General features: G+C 41.5%; 1 protein-coding gene across 1 annotated transcript; it reads right to left on the bottom strand.

The window, feature by feature from the left end:
• Positions 1–1,009: 1,009 nt before the first annotated feature.
• On the bottom strand, positions 1,010–10,140 carry CLEC12B (C-type lectin domain family 12 member B). Its single transcript, XM_040488964.1, has 6 exons — positions 9,944–10,140; positions 7,995–8,093; positions 5,490–5,708; positions 4,825–4,979; positions 4,531–4,646; positions 1,010–1,463 (listed from the first exon to the last, which is right to left on the bottom strand). Exons 1-6 carry the CDS (start codon positions 10,032–10,034, stop codon positions 1,313–1,315), a joined length of 831 nt encoding a protein of 276 aa, XP_040344898.1. The 5' UTR covers positions 10,035–10,140; the 3' UTR covers positions 1,010–1,312.
• Positions 10,141–22,071: the final 11,931 nt, after the last annotated feature.

Raw genomic sequence — 22,071 nt, 5'->3', positions numbered from 1 at the left:
GAATAAAGAAAAACTCAAATGTGTGGGAGTCAGGTGCAGAGGCGTTGACCTTTGAGGAATAATTTTGTCTTTGTGCAAATGACAGTGACTGAAAGCTACTAAAGAAATAAAAGAGTAAAGTTGCTTTTTTAAATCTGTGTTAGACTTGTGTTTCAGTCCTGTATGATAATTAGTAAAGCCTGCTCACTTGAACTATGATGAAATAATTATGTTTCCAAATTTGTGCTTACGTATATTTTGCTCATAATTTTCACTACATTTTCACATTAGACTTTGATTCCTTTGTTCTAGAGTTTCTGTTAGTGCCTATGTAAAATTTCAATCAGCTCTCAATTTTAAATCTTTAGAGATTAAAAGGCTACTGGATGTAGCGTGATGTTCTTTCAAAGGATTGTCAAAGTAGTCTGAAATGCACCCAGCTCAGAACTCTGATCATGTCAGTTTTTCCAGTGAATTCTAGATCTCTGGTTTGGCCAGATCAGTATTGTGGGTTAGTTTACCATTCTATCGAGCCTCTACGCAGCTGCACAATTATATGAGGAGCAAGTAAAAACCATCTCCTTCACCGAATAAGCAATTTTGTCCCAGAAAAACGTTCAAGCTAGATTTACGATGTTCGGCGACTACCGTGCAGGGACGCTGACCAGCTATGCCGCAGGAAAGTTCTGAAAAATAGAACACAATGGTTCTACTATCTTCACACAGTTCTAATACCCAGATTACCCAAGCAGTAACCTCAACATTACTGATCTAAAAAAATGATAGTATAAATACTAAATGATGTGCTACTCCACCTATATGACAAAGCTCGTACAAAGGGTACGAGCAAACAATTTGCCGAGATACTAAAATATTTTCAAATCAGTTGGTATAATGCTGCTGCCCTAGCCGCCAGCACCCCTATCCCAGAATCCCCCAGATCTCTGTCACAACGGGGCCTCCTGAATGTTGTTGCAGGGCTGCTGGCTGCTAAATATTCAAACGTCACCCCTGTGCACTTGTGCATGTGTGATGACAGAGCAGGAAAAGAGCCTTTTATTTGAGGGAGGAAATTCAGTGAAATGATGCTGAGATAGAAGAATAACAGGGCCATACAGTGGCTATTCTCCCGAGGTCCCCAGCAGTCACCAGAACATCAGATCAGAAGCCATCAGACGATGAAGCAGAGGATGTTCCGTGAAGTTTATTTGCCTGATAGTTTATGTACACAGTCATCTTTTCATGTTTTTGGCTGTGGTCGGGTAGCCTTCTCTTTCTTCACATGAACGTAATCACAAGTCCCTTACGTCTTGGTGAGTTCGGAAGATGCGTATTAATCCAGATCTTCGATCTTCACTAATGTAGCTGTCTTCTCACAAATCCAAGAAATTTCCGCGCTGCAGCGGGAAAGATAAATCTTTCCTTTCTGAAAATAGGCACATCCTTTGGATCCATTGATCTGGGTGTATTCTCCAGGGCTGAATCTGGAAAGTCATCCATTTAAAATTAAAGACAAATTTCATATTTGAAATTTTATCACAATTCAGTGTTCTCAGTTACCGAAAGCCATCTATCTGAACTTTGAGAGACTTCTGGTTCCACAACATCTCAAAGTTCTTTTTTTTTTATTTAATTTTTGTTAATGTTTATTTATTTTTTTAGAGAGAGAAAGACAGAGTGTGAGTGGGGGAAGAGCAGAGAGAGAGGGAGACACAGAATCCGAAGCAGGCTCCAGACTCTGAGCTGTCAGCACAGAGCCCAATGCGGGGCTCGAACTCACAAATCGTGAGATCATGACCTGAGCCGAAGTAGGACGCTCAACCGACTGAGCCACCCGGGCGCGCCCCACAACGTACCAAAGTTCTTCAAGCTGGCATATCTGAGTTTTTCATTTCAAGTTAATCATAATCCCAGGTAGAATTATTTAAGCAGGATACTTAAGTTCTGGGTTGAGAATTTGTAACCTCTCCATTAACGTGGTAGAAACTACCCAGCACATATGATATTAGAAGTACTAGGATTTCTTTACTTTGGAACTTTATGAAGGAAAACAGACAAGTGAAATCACGTTCTGGGTGGACATTTATTGCATTTTGTTATGCACAAATATAATTTTGTGTATATATAATTTTGTGTTATGTATATATGTATACACACACGTGTGGAGGAGGAAGAAAGAACACGGTAAGGGTTAAGGGAGAACATAAGTGACTACATAGATGTGGTTCTGATACCTGTCCCTAGTTCCTCCGTAAGGAATTGGTGGTAACCCTTGAATAACGTCATTACAAATCATGCTCAGCCGGTCTCAACCTCCTGTGTGCCTTTTTACTCGCATGATCTGCATAAACTGCAGTGTTCTTTTCTGGCTTCAGGGCCGGGCTTACTAAATCTTCCTCTTGGCTTCTGCGCTTGCTGAGATTAGCCTCACTCAGGAGGAAACGGCTGTGTGATTCAGAAGCTCAGTCCCAGCACCTTGCGTGATAACAGCCACAGTCTCAGGGCATCAGTGACGTCAGACTCTCCACCTTGCTGCAGGGACCATCTCCTCCATATTTTAACCGGGAGTGAGCGGAGGGGCCTGGGATAATGAAAAGTCCTTTGGGAGAAGGGACTCATCTTCGTAAAGCCCAAAATGGAAACAATGGCACTTCCCAGGGTACGGTGGCATGTTCTATAAACCCTCAGTCCAGCAGCAACACTCTGGATTAGTGTGTAATCATCTCATGCCCAATATGGCTCCATTTGCAAAGAAGTGACTCTCATCTTTGTGTTTTTATTACTTTGCACATGCTCTTCGCCGTGAGTATTTGGGTGACCCAGACTAGTTGATTTAATATGACTGGTAGTGGTCATTAGCGAGCGCAAAATTGTCATGGTGTGTCCCACCCTGACAAAATGGTGGGAAATGGACAAAGATGACATATATCTGGGGACAAAAGTGCAGACCTGTCATTGTTTGTTATTCAGGGAATGTGGGGAGCCACTGCTGAAGCACAGTACCCTTGGTGGAAAATGAGTGATTATAACTCAGTTTAAGGAAACCTGGACGGGACACCTGGGTGGCTCAGTCGGCTGAGCGTTGGTTGACTTCAGCTCAGGTCATGATCTCACGGTTCGTGGGTTCGAGCCCCGCATCGGTCTCTGTGCTGACCACTTAGAGCCTGGAGCCTGTTTCGGATTCTGTGTCTGCCTCTCCCTCTGTCCCTCCCATGCCCATTCTCTGTCTCTCTCTCTGTCTCTCAAAAATAAATAAACATTAAAAATTTTTTTAAAAAAGGAAATTTGGACAACATGCATTAAGGAGTGAAACGGGAGTGAGGTGAATGGGTGAATAACCTGATGGGAAGGGAGGTGGAGAAAAAACCCACCACACCCAGAAATGTGCCAAATGACCTTACATTTCACATAATGTACAAATACCACGTATTATATTAAAAGTACAGGGGCGCCTGGGCGGCTCAGTCGGTTAAGCGGCCGACTTCGGCTCAGGTCATGATCTTGTGGTCCGTGAGTTTGAGCCCCGCATTGGGCTCTGTGCTGACTGCTCAGAGCCTGGAGCCTGTTTCAGATTCTGTGTCTCCCTCTCTCTGACCCTCCCCCATTCATGCTCTGTCTCTCTCTGTCTCAAAAATAAACAAACGTTAAAAAAATTTTTTTAAAAGTACAAATACAACTGTATCGTCTTGATATAGTTGTGATGAGCTGTGTTCCTCAAAATATTTGATTTGTAATCACTAAGAGAATTTTGTAAGACTGTGTTCCTTGACATATTTTTGACATCTATTTTTTCACAACTTTAAATAGTTGCAAAAACTGTAATTTTCAAAGTATCATGTATTCTATAGGTACACTAAATATTTCCTCAAAACCTTGAAGCTGCGGATTCAGCTCATTTTAAGTCATGAAAAACATTTGCCATATAATCTAATTGGTAAATTCCATCAAAAAAACTAATTATTAAACTGATTTGCCAGTTTAGACATACTTGCTGTTAGAAAGTGGTTGACAATTGGAATTTAAGTAAATGTGTTAATGTATGTCCATGATAAACACCACCCTCTGGACTGTAAGTGTTGGGCAGCCAGGGTAGCAGAGAGCCCAAGGTCATGATCACAAAAGCACTCGGTCCTGATTTTGCCACTTAGGAGCTCAGTGACCTCAGGCAAGTTATTTAATCTCTCTATGGCAATTGTTTCATCCCTTAAATAGGACTATAACAGTGCTTTTATCATAGGGCTAATATTTATAAACTGCTTCAAACAAAGCGTATTATTTGCTTTTTAAATTAAAAAGAAGAAATTTCAACTAATAGAAAAGCTTCCATGTTTTGCCATGAGTTTGTCACATACATGAAATTAGGTAGTCTTGCTCTCAATAGTTCTTCCTGAAGCTCTCTTTTCTTCGTACGTTGTACTCTTTTATTTTTGTATCTAGATTTATAATTCTTACAGTTAACATTGATTTTCCTAGTGTTCCATTTCTTAGTATTCCTCGCTTGCTTTCCCCCCCCCCCCCCCCCCCCCCGTCACCCCGACAGTTGAAACTTACAAGGATGGAGACGGAATGGAGCCATCCTCCCACAGCCAGCTCTTTCCAGATGGATCCCATGATAAGCCCAACCAGAAGAAAGAAAACTTGGGTAATGGCTGTGACTTCAGAAAATCCTGAGAGAGACAACGAGGAAAATATCATGGGAGAGCCACATTCTGGTTTGCAGACGTTAAGGTATTCATTCTCCTTCAAAATGCCCGAATTGCCACTGTGTGAGTCAGAAAGTCCATGTATCTACTTTCCATCGTACGAATAATGTCTATATAACCAGGGAAAGAAATTCAGCCAGACCTTTTCCTCCAAGCTATCTATCTTCACCAGGGTGGAATTCTGGTCCAGACAGTTATTTCTGCTGTTAATCCAGGTATTTTCCTCATTTGTTGCAAAATAATAGCAGCTGTTTTGGTACCATCGCCACATTTTAGGGCAGGGATTGCATCTGTGGTCTGAGAAAGAAATGACACCCATTAGCACAAATTAAGTAATCCTGGCGTGACTGGGAAAGGATTGGGGAACTCAGTAATTGAACTTGACGATAGGGTCTGAGACCCAGCATTCTGAAAACATACCGCGTTAGGAGCCTGTGAAAATGAAACCACCCCCGATATACGGGCTGGGGCAACAGTGATCAAAATTCTCCTTCCAGGGCTCAGTCTTCTGGCCTCAGAGTTACCAGCTACACTTTTAACTTCTTATAACATCAGCATCACCTGAAAATGGTTCACACATTAAGAGGCTGAAGAATCCAGGTTGGGATCATTGCAAGATGCTCCCCAAATTCACCTCTGTGTTTGCAGAAATGTTAAATAAATTCCTATCTTCCCTCGTCCCCTGGAAATGTAGGGCGACATCATTAGGAGCCTTTGGATAACATAACTTTCTCATACTGCAAGGTGGCTCACGTGATCAGTGCCCACTGGGGCAACAGATTTGACCTGACGGTAGGTCCTGATTACCTGAAGTGCGAATGATCAGCTCTTGGCAGAGCTTGATGGCCATCTGTTCCTGCCGCTTCAATAGACTGGAGATCTGGGATTTGAGATGCTCCTCCTCGGTGGGAAAATTCCTGTAGTCGCTCAGCTGCTGGGAGAAGTTATCTTGCTGTTGGTGGATGGTCTTTTGCAGTTGACTTAATCTCTCTGAATCTGAGTTAATTTCATGAGATGTCTGCAAAACTCCAAGACATAATAGGATACATGTTCACATATCCTCTTATTCTCAGCCAGGGGTAATTCTTTTAACACAGCCATATTTCCTATATCATGTCGTATGTATTAGTGGCTCCCAATAATTGAAGCATCATGGACGAAGCGCACACGATTGCCTTGCTATTCCAAATTGTTTGGAGCTCATCCTTTATAATTGTATTGAGATTTTGCATCTGATTATACTTGTATTAAATGAATGAATTAATGATTATAAATCTTTGATATTTCATCTAAGGCAATGCCATTTTGCCATTAGTCTAGTGTGGTTTTTTTTTTTCCTATTTGGAGTTGGTTCATGTAATTGGTGTTTTCATGGGAACAGAATCCTTTAAGGCAATAGGTATGGTGTGAAGACCACTTTTATCAGAATCATCCATATATATATATATATTTTTTTTTAATGCAGATTTTAGAAGCACCTGGGTAGCTCAGTCAGCTGAGTGTCCAACTCTGGATTTCAGTTCAGATCATGATCTCACGGTTCCCGAGATCGGGCCCTGTGCAGCGCTCTGCAGTAAGAGTGTGGAGCCTGGGAGGCTGCTTGGGATTCTCTCTCTCCCTCTATCTCTGCCCCTCCCCTACTCTCTCTCTTGAAATAAGTAAATAAACATTTTCTTTTAATCTTTAACGTTTATTTTTGAGACAGAGAGAGACAGAGCATGAACAGGGGAGGGGCAGAGAGAGAGGGAGACACAGAATCCGAAACAGGCTCCAGGCTCTGAGCTGTCAGCACAGAGCCCGACGCAGGGCTCGAACTCACGGACCGTGAGATCATGACCTGAGCCGAAGTCGGACGCTTAACCGACCAAGCCACCCAGGCGCCCCAGTAAATAAACATTTTTAATGCAGATTTTAATGCCACACTAGACTATTTCTGGCCCTGGATCCATAAAAATCGGCCTCTTTAATTAGCACCTCAGGTGATTCATCGTCACAATAAATTTAAGAGTCACTGCCCTTCAGGAAAAAAAAAACCCTTCACCCGTCTATAGTGAACCAATGAATATGCATCAGTGCATCTTCATTTTTAAAATATACATCATTGTAGAAGATCAACTGCTAATCCCTAATGACTGGCTACTGAATAGTTGTTACTGCTGCTAGAACATCATGTTTCTTTCTAAAAGAAAGAAGGCTAAAAAGAAAAAAGGATAAAGCCACATCATTAGCTCCTAGTTAAATGTTCAAACCAGTATGTCTAAATTCTAATTACCCATGAAATCTTCCACATGTAAAAATGAAAGAAAGTAGCATGGAAGGTGCTAGCATCCTCCAGAAAACAAACTTTCTTGCCTGCAAGTCCCCTGAAAGGGAATACTGCTCTGTCCATCATATACTTAACGACACCCTACAAAGCGTGTATTCTCGGGATGTTCTTCCACTTAATGTTAGTCCACAACTCCCTATCCTGTCCGACCCTGGCGGTTCAAGGATGGGTCAGAACCAAGGGAATAGGGGCGCCTGGGTGGCGCAGTCGGTTAAGCGTCTGACTTCAGCCAGGTCACGATCTCGCGGTCCGTGAGTTCGAGCCCCGCGTCAGGCTCTGGGCTGATGGCTCAGAGCCTGGAGCCTGTTTCCGATTCTGTGTCTCCCTCTCTCTCTGCCCCTCCCCCGTTCATGCTCTGTCTCTCTCTGTCCCAAAAATAAAAATAAAAACGTTGAGAAAAAAAAATTAAAAAAAAGAACCAAGGGAATACTCTGTTTTGGGGGGCTATTGTGATTGGGACTGGAACTTCCATTGTTACGCAGAGGTGGTTCAACTTTCTATATACGGGGTAAGGTCCCCCAGGTAACTTCTCCTCTTTGTTTTTATCTCTCTTTCATTTCTAGCAGGCAGGCTGTTTCTACACTAGAAAGGTCTTGAGTGAGCAGATTAAGCCAGTCTTGTACTAAGTCTTTGGGGTGAATGAAACGGCACGCTTTTCCTTGAGTCCCCCTCCGTTGGCTCCCTGTTGGTCACCACTGGGATAATAGGTGGATGTGCATCTATGCAGAAAAGAAGCTCCCCATTCCAACGAATGAAGAGAAAAACAAAAGCCGTGTTCATAATCCAGTCTAGTTTATTAAGGAGGAAATGGATAAAATCCATTTCCCAAATCCTCATAATCATAAAGTCTGTCCCTTGGTTGTTGAGCTTAGAGACTTGGAAGGATGAAAGAGATGTGATCATATAATATTGTCAGACCTGAGTCTGCATAGTTTACAAATGTGTTTCCTAATCACCTTTCTTGGGTTTGATGAAAATATACTTACGCATGATCCCCAAGGTCACCAGCCCAATCAGCAGCATCAGACAAAGAGTTAACAGACTCAGGGCAGCCTGGCGCCAGATGGGGGAAGGAGCTAGACACCCTGAAGAAAGCCAACAGAGAAATTGTAGTTGCACATGAGTCTTTATTTCTCCCACTTAGGAAGCTTCCCCAGCTTCCTAAAATCTCCCTCTTCTTTCTCTCTTTACTTTCTCAAAAATACCTAAAATGATGTGCAGTAAGATCTCTACCATCAGTGCTCCCCCACTTCTCTTCCCACCATTCTCTTTCCCTTTAAGAGTGTCTCCTAATTTTTAGGTTTGTGTTTTATATCATTGAACACCCTTCTTTAAGATTACCAAATGCAGGGGCGCCTGGGTGGCTCAGTCGGTTAAGCGTCTGACTTCGGCTGAGGTCATGATCTCACGGTCCGTGAGTTCGAGCCCCGTGTCGCGCTCTGTGCTGACAGCTTAGAGCCTGGAGCCTGCTTCGGATTCTGTGTCTCCCTCTCTCTCTGCCCCTCCCCTGTTCATGCTCTCTCTCTGTCTCAAAAATAAATAAACATTAAAAAAAAAAAAAGGTTACCAAATGCATGTATGAGATGTGGTGAAAAATGCTTCTCTGGATGATCTGGACAATAGGGGAGACTTCAAGTTTTTGAGGTCACAAAACCTCCCCAAGGCTAGGATTATTATGGATTTTATTTTTATCAATTACATTCTATTTAGCATCTGGTAGGTAATGAATGAATACTGAATGAAAGGCAAAATTAACATGTAGTCTAATCTATGATATTTCTTTATTCAGAATCTAACGGCATCTAGCCCAACATTTTCAGACAGATTAATGCAAATTTCCAGGTGCACTGTCACATACAGCACAACCACAACTCCTTTTATCTCAAGGATTACAGCTATAACTTAAACAAACAAATAAACGAAAATGTATAACCAGTTTTATTAGACCCCATGACAAACCAATTCCCGTCCTCTTTGCATATCGCCCTAATACCATGCACACGCACGCGTGCGCACACACACACACACACACACACACACACACGCTCACACACACACACACTTAAAAATAAAGCCAAAGAGGAGAAAGTAGTTCCTATATATCAGATGATTTGGGCAACAACCTGAACTGTCAACAGATTATTAAAAATTAAGAATATAGTCTGATATACTAACCTGGATTCCTGACCACAGAGATTTATATTTCTTCCAACAAGGGATAAGGGAATGAGCCAAAGACTAGAACTGAGTTTGGACTCCACATACTAGTTGTAGGAACTTGGCTAAACCATTTAGTTTTTTTCAGCCTCAGCTTTGCTAATATTATTCCATTTACTTCACAATTATATTTTGAGACAAATATGATATAATGCATATAAAATACTATACAGATACTGTTATTATTGATTCCATTGTACCAATTATACTGGGAATTTCCACCTTCTAAAAACAGTTCTTTTAAACTTCTAAAACAGAAATGATCTCCTGTCTGTTTCTGACTCACTCATCTTCCCATTCCTCTCTTCAGTTATTTGTACTTTTGAAAAGAGACATTTCCCCCACTTTCTCTATTTTAGAAGCCTCCCATCTGACTTCTAAAAGAATATTTGCCTGGCGTCTCTCACAAGGTATCAATATCACGACTTCACTTTTAAAAAGAAATCCATTAATCCCCAGATTCGATTTCTCTCGTATCCAATATGTTTCACTATGGCACAGAGCCTCAAGAAATATAGTGATACCACACGTTTAAAGAGATCTTGGAAGGTACATGTTTTCTCCCCCAAATTGGGAACATCCATTCCACTTAACGCATCCCACAACTTTGTCTCCGTTTCGGAGATTCTGCAGCACACCTCTCCTTAGCATCAACCTCAAAGCATTTAACACCTGTGCATCCCCCAAGGTCAACATCTTGCTGTCTCTGAACGCCTACCTCTTTTCCTTAGGTTATTTCTGTCCCGGTTATTTCTTGCTCCAACAGAATCCTGAAATGTGAGTGTCGCGTAAGTCACTTCTTCAGACATTGTAGAAGAAAGCGCTACTGTAAAGTACTCAATTAATGTTGCAATGTCTTCAGGCTCAGGAACAGGGTGTTCTTCTCAAGGCTGGGAGCTTTTATAAACACACTCTACTGACCCAAGACACACCCCACCGCCCCTCTGTAAGGACAGAATGACAATCAGTTTTTTGTTTTTTGTTTTCGTTTTTGTCTGGTGTCTGTGTGTGTGTGTGTGTGTGTGTAGAAAGAGAAGTCAAGTACCTTTCTCTTTAGAAACCAGAATAAAAAAGATCTCAATCCCTCTGTTCTTTCTGCACAGCAGAGCCCGGATGGCGGTTTCCTGGGGGAATTCCCATGATCCTCAGGTAGAGGATCTGAATGTTTCAGTAAAGGGTCCGACTGTCGTGTTTACATGTGTCAAAGACCAGCTAAGCCTGTATGAAAACATTGGATCTGGTTTATACTCACTCATATCAGATAGACCCGTGCAAGACAGAAAGAGCTGTGTAGGTAAAGACCAACCACATTTAGCTGCTGTTTTAAGGAATACGTGTGTGTGTGTGTGTGTGTGTGTGTGTGACAGAGAAAGACAGATTGTGGCAAGGGGACAGTGGCAGTACCAGCAATGGAACATAAAGAAGAAATTGACAGCTGTTAAAACTGCGTACCCATGGCAGGTCCCTCTGGCATGGCTAAATTCCAAACAGAATAATCCCTCTGGAGATAACAACTAATACGCAGGACGAGATTTAAAAAGCAACTACCAGAAGTTCCGGGATAGTGAAAGAAAGCAGGCAGATTCTGGGGACAAAAGGGCTGGCTCATGGTGTGGTGCTTTTGGTTTTGTTTTTAAATTTTTTTTTTCAACGTTTATTTATTTTTGGGACAGAGAGAGACAGAGCATGAACGGGGGAGGAGCAGAGAGAGAGGGAGACACAGAATCGGAAACAGGCTCCAGGCTCTGAGCCATCAGCCCAGAGCCCGACGCGGGGCTCGAACTCACGGACCGCAAGATCGTGACCTGGCTGAAGTCGGACGCTTAACCGACTGTGCCACCCAGGCGCCCCTGTTTTTAATTTGTTTATTCAGTCGGTTTTTAACCTGCGGGCAGCCAACAGTCGTTGTTGTGGGGCAGCTAAAACTCCTAGAGAATAGACGCCATCTTTCAGGTCTGAAAATTTCGAAGACTGGAGTTTGGGGCAACCGGAAGAACAAACAGTGCTGGGTAGTCACGGGGACCACTGCAAATGGGGAATCTCTAGAGAATCTTTACGCCTTGAAGCCTCTTTGAGCTACAAGTTATATACATCTCATCTTAAAAATAACTTGATAAAATAACCAAGCTCTATGTTCTCTTTCTTAGGACTCAAAATGCCCTGAAAAGGTGTTTCCAGTAAAACTGAAGTCAACCCACTGCACAAAGATTTCACTGTGATACTTGGTTTCAACAACATCCTATGAGCAAGAAAGTGGACGATTTTTTTTAATTAATTTATTTATTTTGAGATTGAGAGTGGGGGGGGGGGCGGAGAGAGAGAGAATGCCAAGCAGACTCCGTGCTGTCAGCCCAGAGACCAACATGGGGTTCCATCTCACCATCTGTGAGATCATGACCTGAGCCAAAGTCAAGAATCAGACGCTTAACCAACCGAGCCACCCAGGGGCCCCAAAGCAGACAATTGATATAGCAAGTGTTCTGGCTATTATCTGGAAGAACATGAGAAAAAAACCAGCACCTCTCACCTACGGTTGGTCATTTAGTTCATCGGCATCAGACTCCAGGCACGGCATTTACTTCTAATCCCATCATTGCTTCTTATAAAAATTCACTAATTTATATTTGAAAAAATAATTGTTGTGGAGAGCCTGTGGAAGGCAGAATGACAGCCCTCCCCCAAAGATGTGCACCCTCCCCTCCCCAGAACCTCTGAATAGAGTAGTTAGCATGGCAACAGGGATCGCAGATGTGACCAAGGTGACAGAGTTTGAGATGAGGAAGTTATCCTGCGTTATCTGCCGGGCCCAATTTAAGCTCACGAGCCCTTCAAAGTGGAGAACCTTTCCTAGATTCGGGCAGAGAGAGACAACATTGCTAGCTGAAGGTGGGGGAGGAGGGCCAGGAACCAAGGAAGAGGCAAAGGAAAGGAAACGGGTGCTCCCACAGAGCACTCAGAAAGGAACACAGCCCCGCTGACAGCCTTGATTTACCCCCGTGAGATCCATGTCAGATTAATAACCCACCGAACTGAGAGACCTTAAAGTTGCGTTGTTTAAGCTGCTTTATTTGTAGAATTTGCTAAAGCAGCAAGAGGGAACTCACACAGGACCCAAAAAAAAGTTTTTGGGGGGTCTATATATGAGCAAGGGAACTAAGAAATCTTTTCTAAAGTTTCCTTTGGGGTAAGAAGGAAAAGATTACATAACAGTACTGGTGGGGGGTGTTTTGGTGTAGGTTTTTGTTTTCAAATGGCTGAAGGACTTGATCCAGAACCTTCAAGGTCCACCTCTGTGTGAAGATTATCTTCGTCAAAGTTCTCCAGAATAAACTGCCCGTATTTCATGGGTGTGAATGAATATCCGATAGGTTGCAGAAAGACAATGTGAAGATAATGATTCTTCAAAAACTTTTATGTCTGACCTCTAAACACACGAATGCACATGTATTTCTTGTTCCTGTTCTTTGGTTTGTTGTTGTTTTTTCAAAATGATGCAATGCTCAATCAAAAAAATAATTATCTCGAGGTTCTGAGTCATAATCAGTTAAACTCCCCTGTCAAACATGTGGAAGTAAATAACAAATTTACGTTTCTGTTTACTATTCTATGTAACAGGCAAAGGCAGAGGCCATCGATACGAAGAAAAGTTAAATTAAACAGGTGATTACAAAAACGAAAACTCAGGATGTTTTTCTCTCTCTCCTTTGGTCTTTCTCTTTCACCACATTCTGCAAAGGCTGAGTATTCATTTTCATTGCCCTGATTCTTTCATACCCTCAAGTTCCCTAAGAAAGCATTTAACCTCTTACAGTATTATATGAAATTATACTTGGGTTTTAAAACTGTGATGCGTGGGCGCCTGGGTGGCGCAGTCGGTTAAGCGTCCGACTTCAGCCAGGTCACGATCTCGCGGTCCGTGAGTTCGAGCCCCGCGTCGGGCTCTGGGCTGATGGCTCAGAGCCTGGAGCCTGTTTCCGATTCTGTGTCTCCCTCTCTCTCTGCCCCTCGCCCGTTCATGCTCTGTCTCTCTCTGTCCCAAAAATAAATAAACGTTGGAAAAAAAAAATTTTTAAACCGTGATGCGGAATCCCACTTGGTGGCTAATAATTTCTATGAGAAAAATGATCGGTGTGCCTGGGTGGCTCCATCGGTTAAGCATCTGATTCGGTTTTGGCTCTGTCATGATCTCGCAGTTCTTGAGATCCAGCCCCCTGTCAGGCTCCCTGGTGACAGTATAAACCCTGCTTAGGATTCTCTCTTTCCCTCTCTCTCTCTCTGCACCTCCCCCTCCCCCCGCCTCCATTCTCTCTCTCTTTCTCAAAATAAATAAACAAACTTGAAAAAAAAAAAAAAAGAAAAAGGATTGGTTACACGTCTTACACATTTTCTGCTATTATGATGCTAAAAGGCTTTATTATCTATTATTACTTTATAATTGTATTAGTTTAGAAACCACTGTTTATACTTATCTCCCTCAAAACTTCCAGCATCTCTCTAGCTCATTTTGAACAGATTACGCTATTATATACCACACCTTACTATAGTCATATGCCAAATTTCTCCTCATTTCCTTCCCATTTTTTCAATAGTCTTGAATCTCTTAAATCTCGACTCTTGTCATGATTAGCACTGATTCCAATATCTATGTAGATGATAATTCCAATATACTGGACTCTCAGTTCCCGGAATAACCTCGGTAATCGACTACACCACCTGGCATCCCCCCACTGTGATCATACTTGAAAACTATGCTCTCCAATATTGTATTTACTAGTCTCACGTGACTATTTAAATTTAAATTAATGAAAGCAAAAACTCAGGGGGGCAGCTCGGTGGCTCAGTCAGTCGAGCATCTGACTTCGGCTCGGCTCATGATCTCATGGTTTGTGGGTTCGAGCCCCACATCAGGCTTTGCACTGACAGTGCGGAGCCTGCTGTGGATTACCTTACTCTCTCTCTCTCTCTGCCCTTCTCCTGCTCTCCTTCTCACTCTCTGAAAAATAAACATGAAGAAAAAATTTTTTAATGAAAACTCATTTCCTCAGTCATACTCCTTACACATCAGCAAATATACAACACTTCCATTATGGCAGAAAATCCTACTGGGCAGCACTCGGCTACTCTTGACAATTTCTTTTTTTTTTTTTTTTTTTTTTTTTAATTTTTCTTTTCAACGTTTATTTATTTTTGGGACAGAGAGAGACAGAGCATGAACGGGGGAGGGGCAGAGAGAGAGGGAGACACAGAACTGGAAACAGGCTCCAGGCTCCGAGCCATCAGCCCAGAGCCCGACGCGGGGCTCGAACTCACGGACTGTGAGATGGTGACCTGGCTGAAGTCGGACGCTTAACCGACTGCGCCACCCAGGCGCCCCACTCTTGACAATTTCAATGCCAATATAAGCACCTCCTCTAATTCTTCTGTTGTAGAAATTCTCTTCTCTAACCTCCACCTCTTATCTTTCCAGCCCTCTCTCTGTGGCGATTCTATAGCCTTCAGTGCTTTGATGCCCACGAGGATATCAAGTTTGGTGACCATACCACCTCTTTTTTGTCATGAATCGCTCATGTCTCTTTTCCCATTTCTGACTTGGGCCATTTGTGAGGGTCAATTATAATAATCATTTCCTTACGTACAACTACAAATTCATTGCTTATTCCTTCATTTATCACACACATCTGGAAGATGCAGCCTGGTCAAATTCAACTCTACCTACTCTCCCCCTTGCATACAAAGCTGACTGTGACCGTATCAACTGGGTTTACTTTATATTTTTAAATTATAACTTCTCAGCGTGGTTGCTCACCAATCTATTCTGTGAATTTCCTAGAAGATTATTCCCAGTTCCTCATTTCTCAGTTCTCAAATTTCTTCTCTCTTTCTTCAAATTCAATTGATGACCTACTTCCTTTTATCCTGAGAAAATATAAACATCAAAAGTACATTTCCTCTGTTCCACTGACCAAATATACTGAAAGAAGAAAGAAAGAAAGAAGGAAAGAAAGAAAGAAAGAAAGAAAGAAAGAAAGAAAGAAAGAAGAAAGAGAAAGAGAGAGGAAGGAAGGAAGGAAGGAAGGAAGGAAGGAAGGAAGGAAGGAAAGAAGGAAGGAAAGAAAGTCGTATCTGTATGTCAAACAATATCATTTTCAAGCACTATCCATTTGTACAACCATTTGTACAAATTGTACAAACTCTTATCCATGGTCAATCTCCATCTATACATACTTGAATCCATTCCATCTTAGTATTCAAAGATTTTTAACTTGTTTCATCTCTCCTGGTTCACTCACCTTAATTTACACGTAGGATATACTATCCCCCATTTTAAAAATAAGCAAAAAAGGTTTCATTCACCCTTCCACACACAAATATACACACAATAACCCCCTTTCTCAAATTCTTTTAACAACAAAGGAGTTCAAAAAGCTCTGTATGCCTTCTATCTCTTCCTACTTTTCCCGAATCCACTTTAATCAGGCTTTTCCCCTCACTTTATCTGCAAAAGCATTCCTAAATCACCATCAACCTCCACATTAACCCATCTAGTGACTCTTTCCCCAGTTTCATTTTGCTCGGCCTATCAGCAGTGTTTGATATAATTGGTTGTTCCCTTTAACTTAAAATTCTTCTCCAAAATACTCTGTTCTAGGGGCGCCTGGGTGGCTCAGTCGGTTAAGCGTTCGACTTCAGCTCAGGTCACGATCTCGCGGTCCGTGAGTTCGAGCCCCGTGTGGGGCTCTGGGCTGATGGCTCAGAGCCTGGAGCCTGCTTCCGATTCTGTGTCTCCCTCTCTCTCTGCCCCTCCCCCGTTCATGCTCTGTCTCTCTCTGTCTCAAAAATAAATAAACGTTAAAAAAAAATTCAAAATACTCTGTTCTACAGGACACCATTATCTTGTTTTTCTTTCTACTTCACTACTTAATACTCCCTCAGATTTGCTGGTTCCTCCTTATCTGACTTCAAAATACTGCTGTGGCCCAAAGTTCAGTTCCTGGCCCTCTGTCCTGTTTGTGCTCATCCGGGGATATTGACAGCCATACATAGGTGATCTCCAAACCTATGTCTTCAGGCCAGGGTTTGATCACCAGGTCCGTACATATGACTGACGACTTGGAATATTTATTTAGATATGCTATAGGAGTTTCAAACTTAACACCTCAAAAAAATAAACAGCGCTTTTCCAGCTGTGTCACTGCATGCTTCTCCATTTCAGTAAATGAAAACTTCACTTAGCCCAAAACTCAGAATCAACTTTGACTTCTCGTGTTGCTGTCACATGAATTAAATCCCCCAGACTGTACTGTTCATTGTGGGAAATAAGGGGAGGCACGTATCAAATATGGAAGTATTGTTGATTTGGGATACATTAAAAGAAATAGAGTTTACACAATCAGATACTCTAACTCCACTCTTCAATGATCATTCCATTCCCACATATTATGTGCCCATCTCAGAGAACACTTTTAAAGAGGGGTCTTAATTGGATAGTATTTAGAGAATGGGCAAAATGGAAATTCATTCAACACTATTTACAAAAAGGGAAGGAGAAAAGTCAAGATTAAATCCGCAGGCATCAAAGACCTAAAGATAAAAGCAGAGAGAAAAAGAAAATGGCCACAAGGAGGAGCTGGAGGATAAATACATGATAGAATTTATTTTGAAATGTATATTCAACCAATCCGGATAATCAAATATCCTGCTTCCAATAAAGGGCTATGCTGACAGATTGATTGCCTTAACTCTCAGAGCAGCATTTACTTGTCCAGTGAAATGAACACAAGGGCCTGTCCCAAGCTCCGCCCCTAAAGATCTATTACACTATTTTTTACATTGCACCTACGATCTGAAATTATCTTGCTTTTTTCTTTCTTTTGCCTCTTTGCTATTTGTGTTCATCGCCCTCCACCAGATTATAAGATCCATAAGAGCACAACTGTTGTATGTTTTGCTCACCACGTTATCCCGGAAAATAGAATACTATACACATACAGAGATCAATAAATATATATTTAAATAATTAATTAGTTACCCCTTCAAGATACGTTTAGTAGTGATTTTAATAGGATACCTTGGGACGCCTGGGTGGCGCAGTCGGTTAAGCGTCCGACTTCAGCCAGGTCACGATCTCGCGGTCCGTGAGTTCGAGCCCCGCGTCAGGCTCTGGGCTGATGGCTCAGAGCCTGGAGCCTGTTTCCGATTCTGTGTCTCCCTCTCTCTCTGACCCTCCCCCGTTCATGCTCTGTCTCTCTCTGTCCCCCCAAAAATAAATAAACGTTGAAAAAAAATTAAAAAAAAATAGGATACCTTATATCCCAATATATTGTGACACGAACCCTCAGTTCGAATATGCTTGATCACTTTGCTTTCTTGGATCACGCCATACTCACTCATACTTCCATAGCTTTTAGATGTTTGCCCTGCCCAACAAAAGTATTCCTTTCCTTTCTCTTTGCCTTTGCTTCAAATCTTAACTCAAGAGGCTTACGGATTCCATTTGATTCTTATTTACCTTTACAGATATTTTGTGGGCATGTGCGTGATAAACTCAGTGTGACGGTTGATATTTGACACGTTTCCCTTTATCTTCTCTACTGTCTAACAAAAGGCTTTGCCACGGCTGTAGTCTGATAGCTATGCATTGTGTAGTTCATTAATTTTTAATAAAGCACTGCACTTTTCAGTCCACATATTTAAGCTTGCTGAAAACGAAAAAAAATATTAATAATGTTTTTTTTCATGACAGGAAATCCTAGCCTTTTCCAAAGATAAACAGTATTTGGTGTATTTGTAGAAAGCTAGTAAGTCAGAGGTGAACCAACAATCTTCATGCGGAAGACTTAAAGGGAACAGGATATCACCAATAAATGTACTAGGGGTTAGTGAAAAGGTGACGTGCCTTAAGAAGTCTGTAAAAAAGATACCACCAGCTGCAAAATTTTCCCTTCCTTTATTTGTTTTCAGTTTAAAGACATCATTATTGCATTCATAATAGTCAACGTGATTTTCCTTTGGTCTTCCTCTCATACATATCCACTAGCCCTCATTATATATTAAACAATTTTATCCACAATGTGATGAATTCGACTGATTTCCTATCGAATCTATACCTTGTCGTTGTGATTCTAGTGTCTTTTACTCATTCTTCAGCTATAAACTGAAATGGAGTCTGGACAATACTTAAATGTGGAAGACTTTATAACTTGGGAAAGAACTTGGGGACCAGGAAAAGATACTTGGGAACTAGGAAACGATACTGCTTTTTACAAGAAGTGTGAACACAGAAAAGTCCCCACGTTCCTTAACTTTCTCTTTCTACACGTGCAATATCAGGATGAAAATACCCTTTAATTCACTTACCAAATATCTATTGGATGGTAACTCTATGTCAGTCACTATTTTAGAGCCAAGGAATACATTCTTTGGGGGATACATGACAAAAATGCCTCCCTGTGTGTGTGAGTGTGGGGGGGTGGGGGGTGGTCAGAGAATGATAAGTGTAATGGAAAAAAAGCGAAACAAGAAAGAGGGAAAGGAATGTGGGCTGGTGTATATTGGAGTTAGGAAAGTTGTTCTACACACTAATGAACAAAGGTTAGATAGCTAAAACCTAAGACTGCTCCACAAAGCCTAGGACAATGACTTTCCCCGTGGATATTCACTGACAATTTCAGTGTCCAAGACAGCTTAGAAATTTGCTTTAAAATAAAAAAAGGTAGGGGCGCCTGGGTGGCGCAGTCGGTTAAGCGTCCGACTTCAGCCAGGTCACGATCTCGCGGTCCGGGAGTTCGAGCCCCGCGTCAGGCTCTGGGCTGATGGCTCAGAGCCTGGAGCCTGTTTCTGATTCTGTGTCTCCCTCTCTCTCTGCCCCTCCCCCGTTCATGCTCTGTCTCTCTCTGTCCCAAAAATAAATAAACGTTGAAAAAAAAAATTAAAAAAAAATTGATTTAAAAAAAATATAAAATAAAAAAAGGTAACCTATGGAAAAGTGCCTCTTAATCTCCAAAATAGTAAACAAATAAAAAAAATTTATTCGTAATTCAAACTTCTCACAACATTCGCAGTAGAGGACTTTTTTAGTTTTACTCTACCAAGACAAGAAAAGAGGGACAATAAAATATAAAAACAGAAATAACGTGCCAATGACGAGGCCTGTAGGGTGATGAGCAAAGGGGCACCTGGCTGCATCAGTGGGTAGACCCCGAGAAACTGTACTTACCCAGCATGTTTACACCCTCCAAGCCACGTTAGAGTGATACAAATAAAGGCAAATATATTTTTATGCAACATAGATCTGGACCTAAGACCCTCAGCTTTTGGCTAGTGTTATCAACGATAAAAAAAAGAAAAAGAAAAGAAAAGAAAAGAAAAGAAAAGAAAAGAAAAGAAAAGAAAAGAAAAGAAAAAAAGTTGTATTACAATCATTAAAAGGAAAACAAAAACCAAAGAAAGTCCAGAGGCTGAGCTATAGGAAAGGAATGTCACCTGAGGCTTACATTTCAGCTTTCCTATTTCTGGTGTTAAATGTACAGTTTTAAGCATTCGTGAATCAGGAAGTAAGCCCAACATATTCTTGGCAATTTCCAAGAAGACTAAACGCGATATTTTTATATCTCAACCAATTACCCAAGACCTAGAGAACGTAGAAACCACAAAAAAAACAAGCTGATTGTAACGTTTCATACTTCCCGAAAATTTCTGCTAATTGACCAAGAAAACGTTTACAATAATTACAAAGGCTTTTGAATGCCTACGAACCTTACATTTACATATTTGATTTCATTTAACTGTAAATTTTCAGAAGTTACTTACTGGGCTGCTAAGACCAGAGCAAAGATTTGCAAAAAAAGTGTCATTTGAACTCACTCTCCTCCGTTCTTTTCTCTCTGTCACTATGTCACAATTATTTTTCAGCGTCTCTGTATATTTTGTGGGGTGGGGGGGGAGAAAGCTGATGGAAGGCAGTGACAGAAACAACACAGAACAGAGGAGTGAAGGTGGAGGGAAAGCCTCAGGAATGGTGTGTGAATAAAGGCAGCCGAAGAAGAGAAGGAGGATCTGAGTAATTCCTGGGCAATGCCTCCCAGGTTGTTTTGTTTATTCTTTACCTCACTTTTAAAATTAGGTGAGGTGTGTAAGGAAAGAAATTTTAAAATGAAAGATTTTTTTTTTAATTATTTTTTTTTCAACGTTTATTTATTTTTGCGACAGAGAGAGACAGAGCATGAACGGGGGAGGGGCAGAGAGAGAGGGAGACACAGAATCGGAAACAGGCTCCAGGCTCCGAGCCGTCAGCCCAGAGCCCGACGCGGGGCTCGAACTCACGGACCGCGAGATCGTGACCTGAGCTGAAGTCGGACGCTCAACCGACTGGCCACCCAGGCGCCCCAATGAAAGATTATTTTAAGTGAATTTGACAAAGAATGCAGAGGGAAGGAGATAACAGAAGGGGAAAAAGAAATAGGTACAAGGTGTCCCCAAGGGAAAATTAGTAAACAAAATACCTGCCATGAGATCTTATGTAATTACTGTATTGAAAAGTAAAGTCTGACACTCAGCTAACTAGAGAAAAAATAAAAATAAGATTATTTATAAGATTAATGCCTAGAAGTTACTTAGAAGAAGGGAAGTTTTTCTGGCCATGAAGTTTTAACTGTACATATATTATTATTATATATATAAATAATTATTATTTATATTATATTTGTATATAATTATTTATATTATATTTAGATATAAGTATTATTTACATTATATTTATATATAAGTATTATTTATATTATATGTATGTTTGTATAGTATATTTATATTATTATTATTTATATATATACTTATATATGTCTGCTATAAAACTATATAAAAGCTACCCTAGGGGCGCCTGGGTGGCGCAGTCGGTTAAGCGTCCGACTTCAGCCAGGTCACAATCTCGCGGTCCGTGGGTTCGAACCCCGCGTCGGGCTCTGGGCTGATGGCTCGGAGCCTGGAGCCTGTTTCAGATTCTGTGTCTCCCTCTCTCTCTGCCCCTCCCCTGTTCATGCTCTGTCTCTCTCTGTCCCCCCCCCCGAAAAAAAAAAAAGAGGTACCCTAATGACAAAATAGCGTCCTCACTAATATTCTTACATTAGCACAGCAACTAGCTCTCTCTGGCTGTTCTTACAACTCCTTTCAGTGTGAGCCACAATAACAACCTGAAAACCCATTTTATACAGTTAAATGCGTGGAAACACATATCACACTCCGATGTGCAGGGCACTAGGAACCTGTCCCTTCCACAAACAGCTCTTCATCGAAGCACCACCATACCTGTAATTACACAATTTTGCTTCATGATGATTTTCCCCTTGCTGGAAATTCATTTTAAAGTGAAAACCTTTGAAAGGCAGTGCCTACATCCCCGACTCGGCTTTATTTCACTTTATTTGGTGGGTTTTCTCTGATGCCTAAACCCAAGCAGTATGAAGCCTGCTTCCTGCAGAGTCCTCAAAGTTTTGAAAAATATAATTTGTGGAAGTTGCACGCATTTGGATGAAGTGTAGGCTATAGTTAGAAATGCTGCCCTCTAACACAAGACCCTGAAACGTCTCATAGAGCTCATATTAGATCAAGTTGTGTTAGACTTTCTCCTCACCGTGGAAGAGACTATGTATCTGCTCGTGTTTTGCCCAGGAAATTTTCATCAGAAAACGGTTCATTTCAACAACATGATTTAGGCTCCACTAAGGCGCAGATGAGGCATGAACTTTTGTTCTTTGAAAGGATACACATAAGGAGATGTTCCTTCATTCAGGGCTGAAGATAAAGAAAACAGGAAGCAAATGCCATATCTCCTCCTTCACGGCAAGTTATTAT

Source organism: Herpailurus yagouaroundi, unplaced genomic scaffold (assembly GCF_014898765.1).
Source record: "Herpailurus yagouaroundi ecotype Mexico unplaced genomic scaffold, PumYag 166, whole genome shotgun sequence".
In the NCBI taxonomy this organism is placed as follows: domain Eukaryota; kingdom Metazoa; phylum Chordata; class Mammalia; order Carnivora; family Felidae; genus Herpailurus; species Herpailurus yagouaroundi.
Note: the sequence above shows the minus strand (reverse complement) of the source record. Positions and strands in the feature narration are given on the sequence as shown.

Coding starts and splice junctions, on each gene's coding strand:
- CLEC12B (XM_040488964.1), bottom strand. CDS start 10,034: ATGTCTGAAGAAGTGACTTACGCGACACTCACATTTCAGGATTCTGTT. Junction 5,709..7,994: donor GGTGACCTTGGGGATCATGC/GTAAGTATATTT, acceptor TATGTCTTGGAG/TTTTGCAGACATCTCATGAA. Junction 4,980..5,489: donor GCTGATCATTCGCACTTCAG/GTAATCAGGACC, acceptor TTTCTTTCTCAG/ACCACAGATGCAATCCCTGC.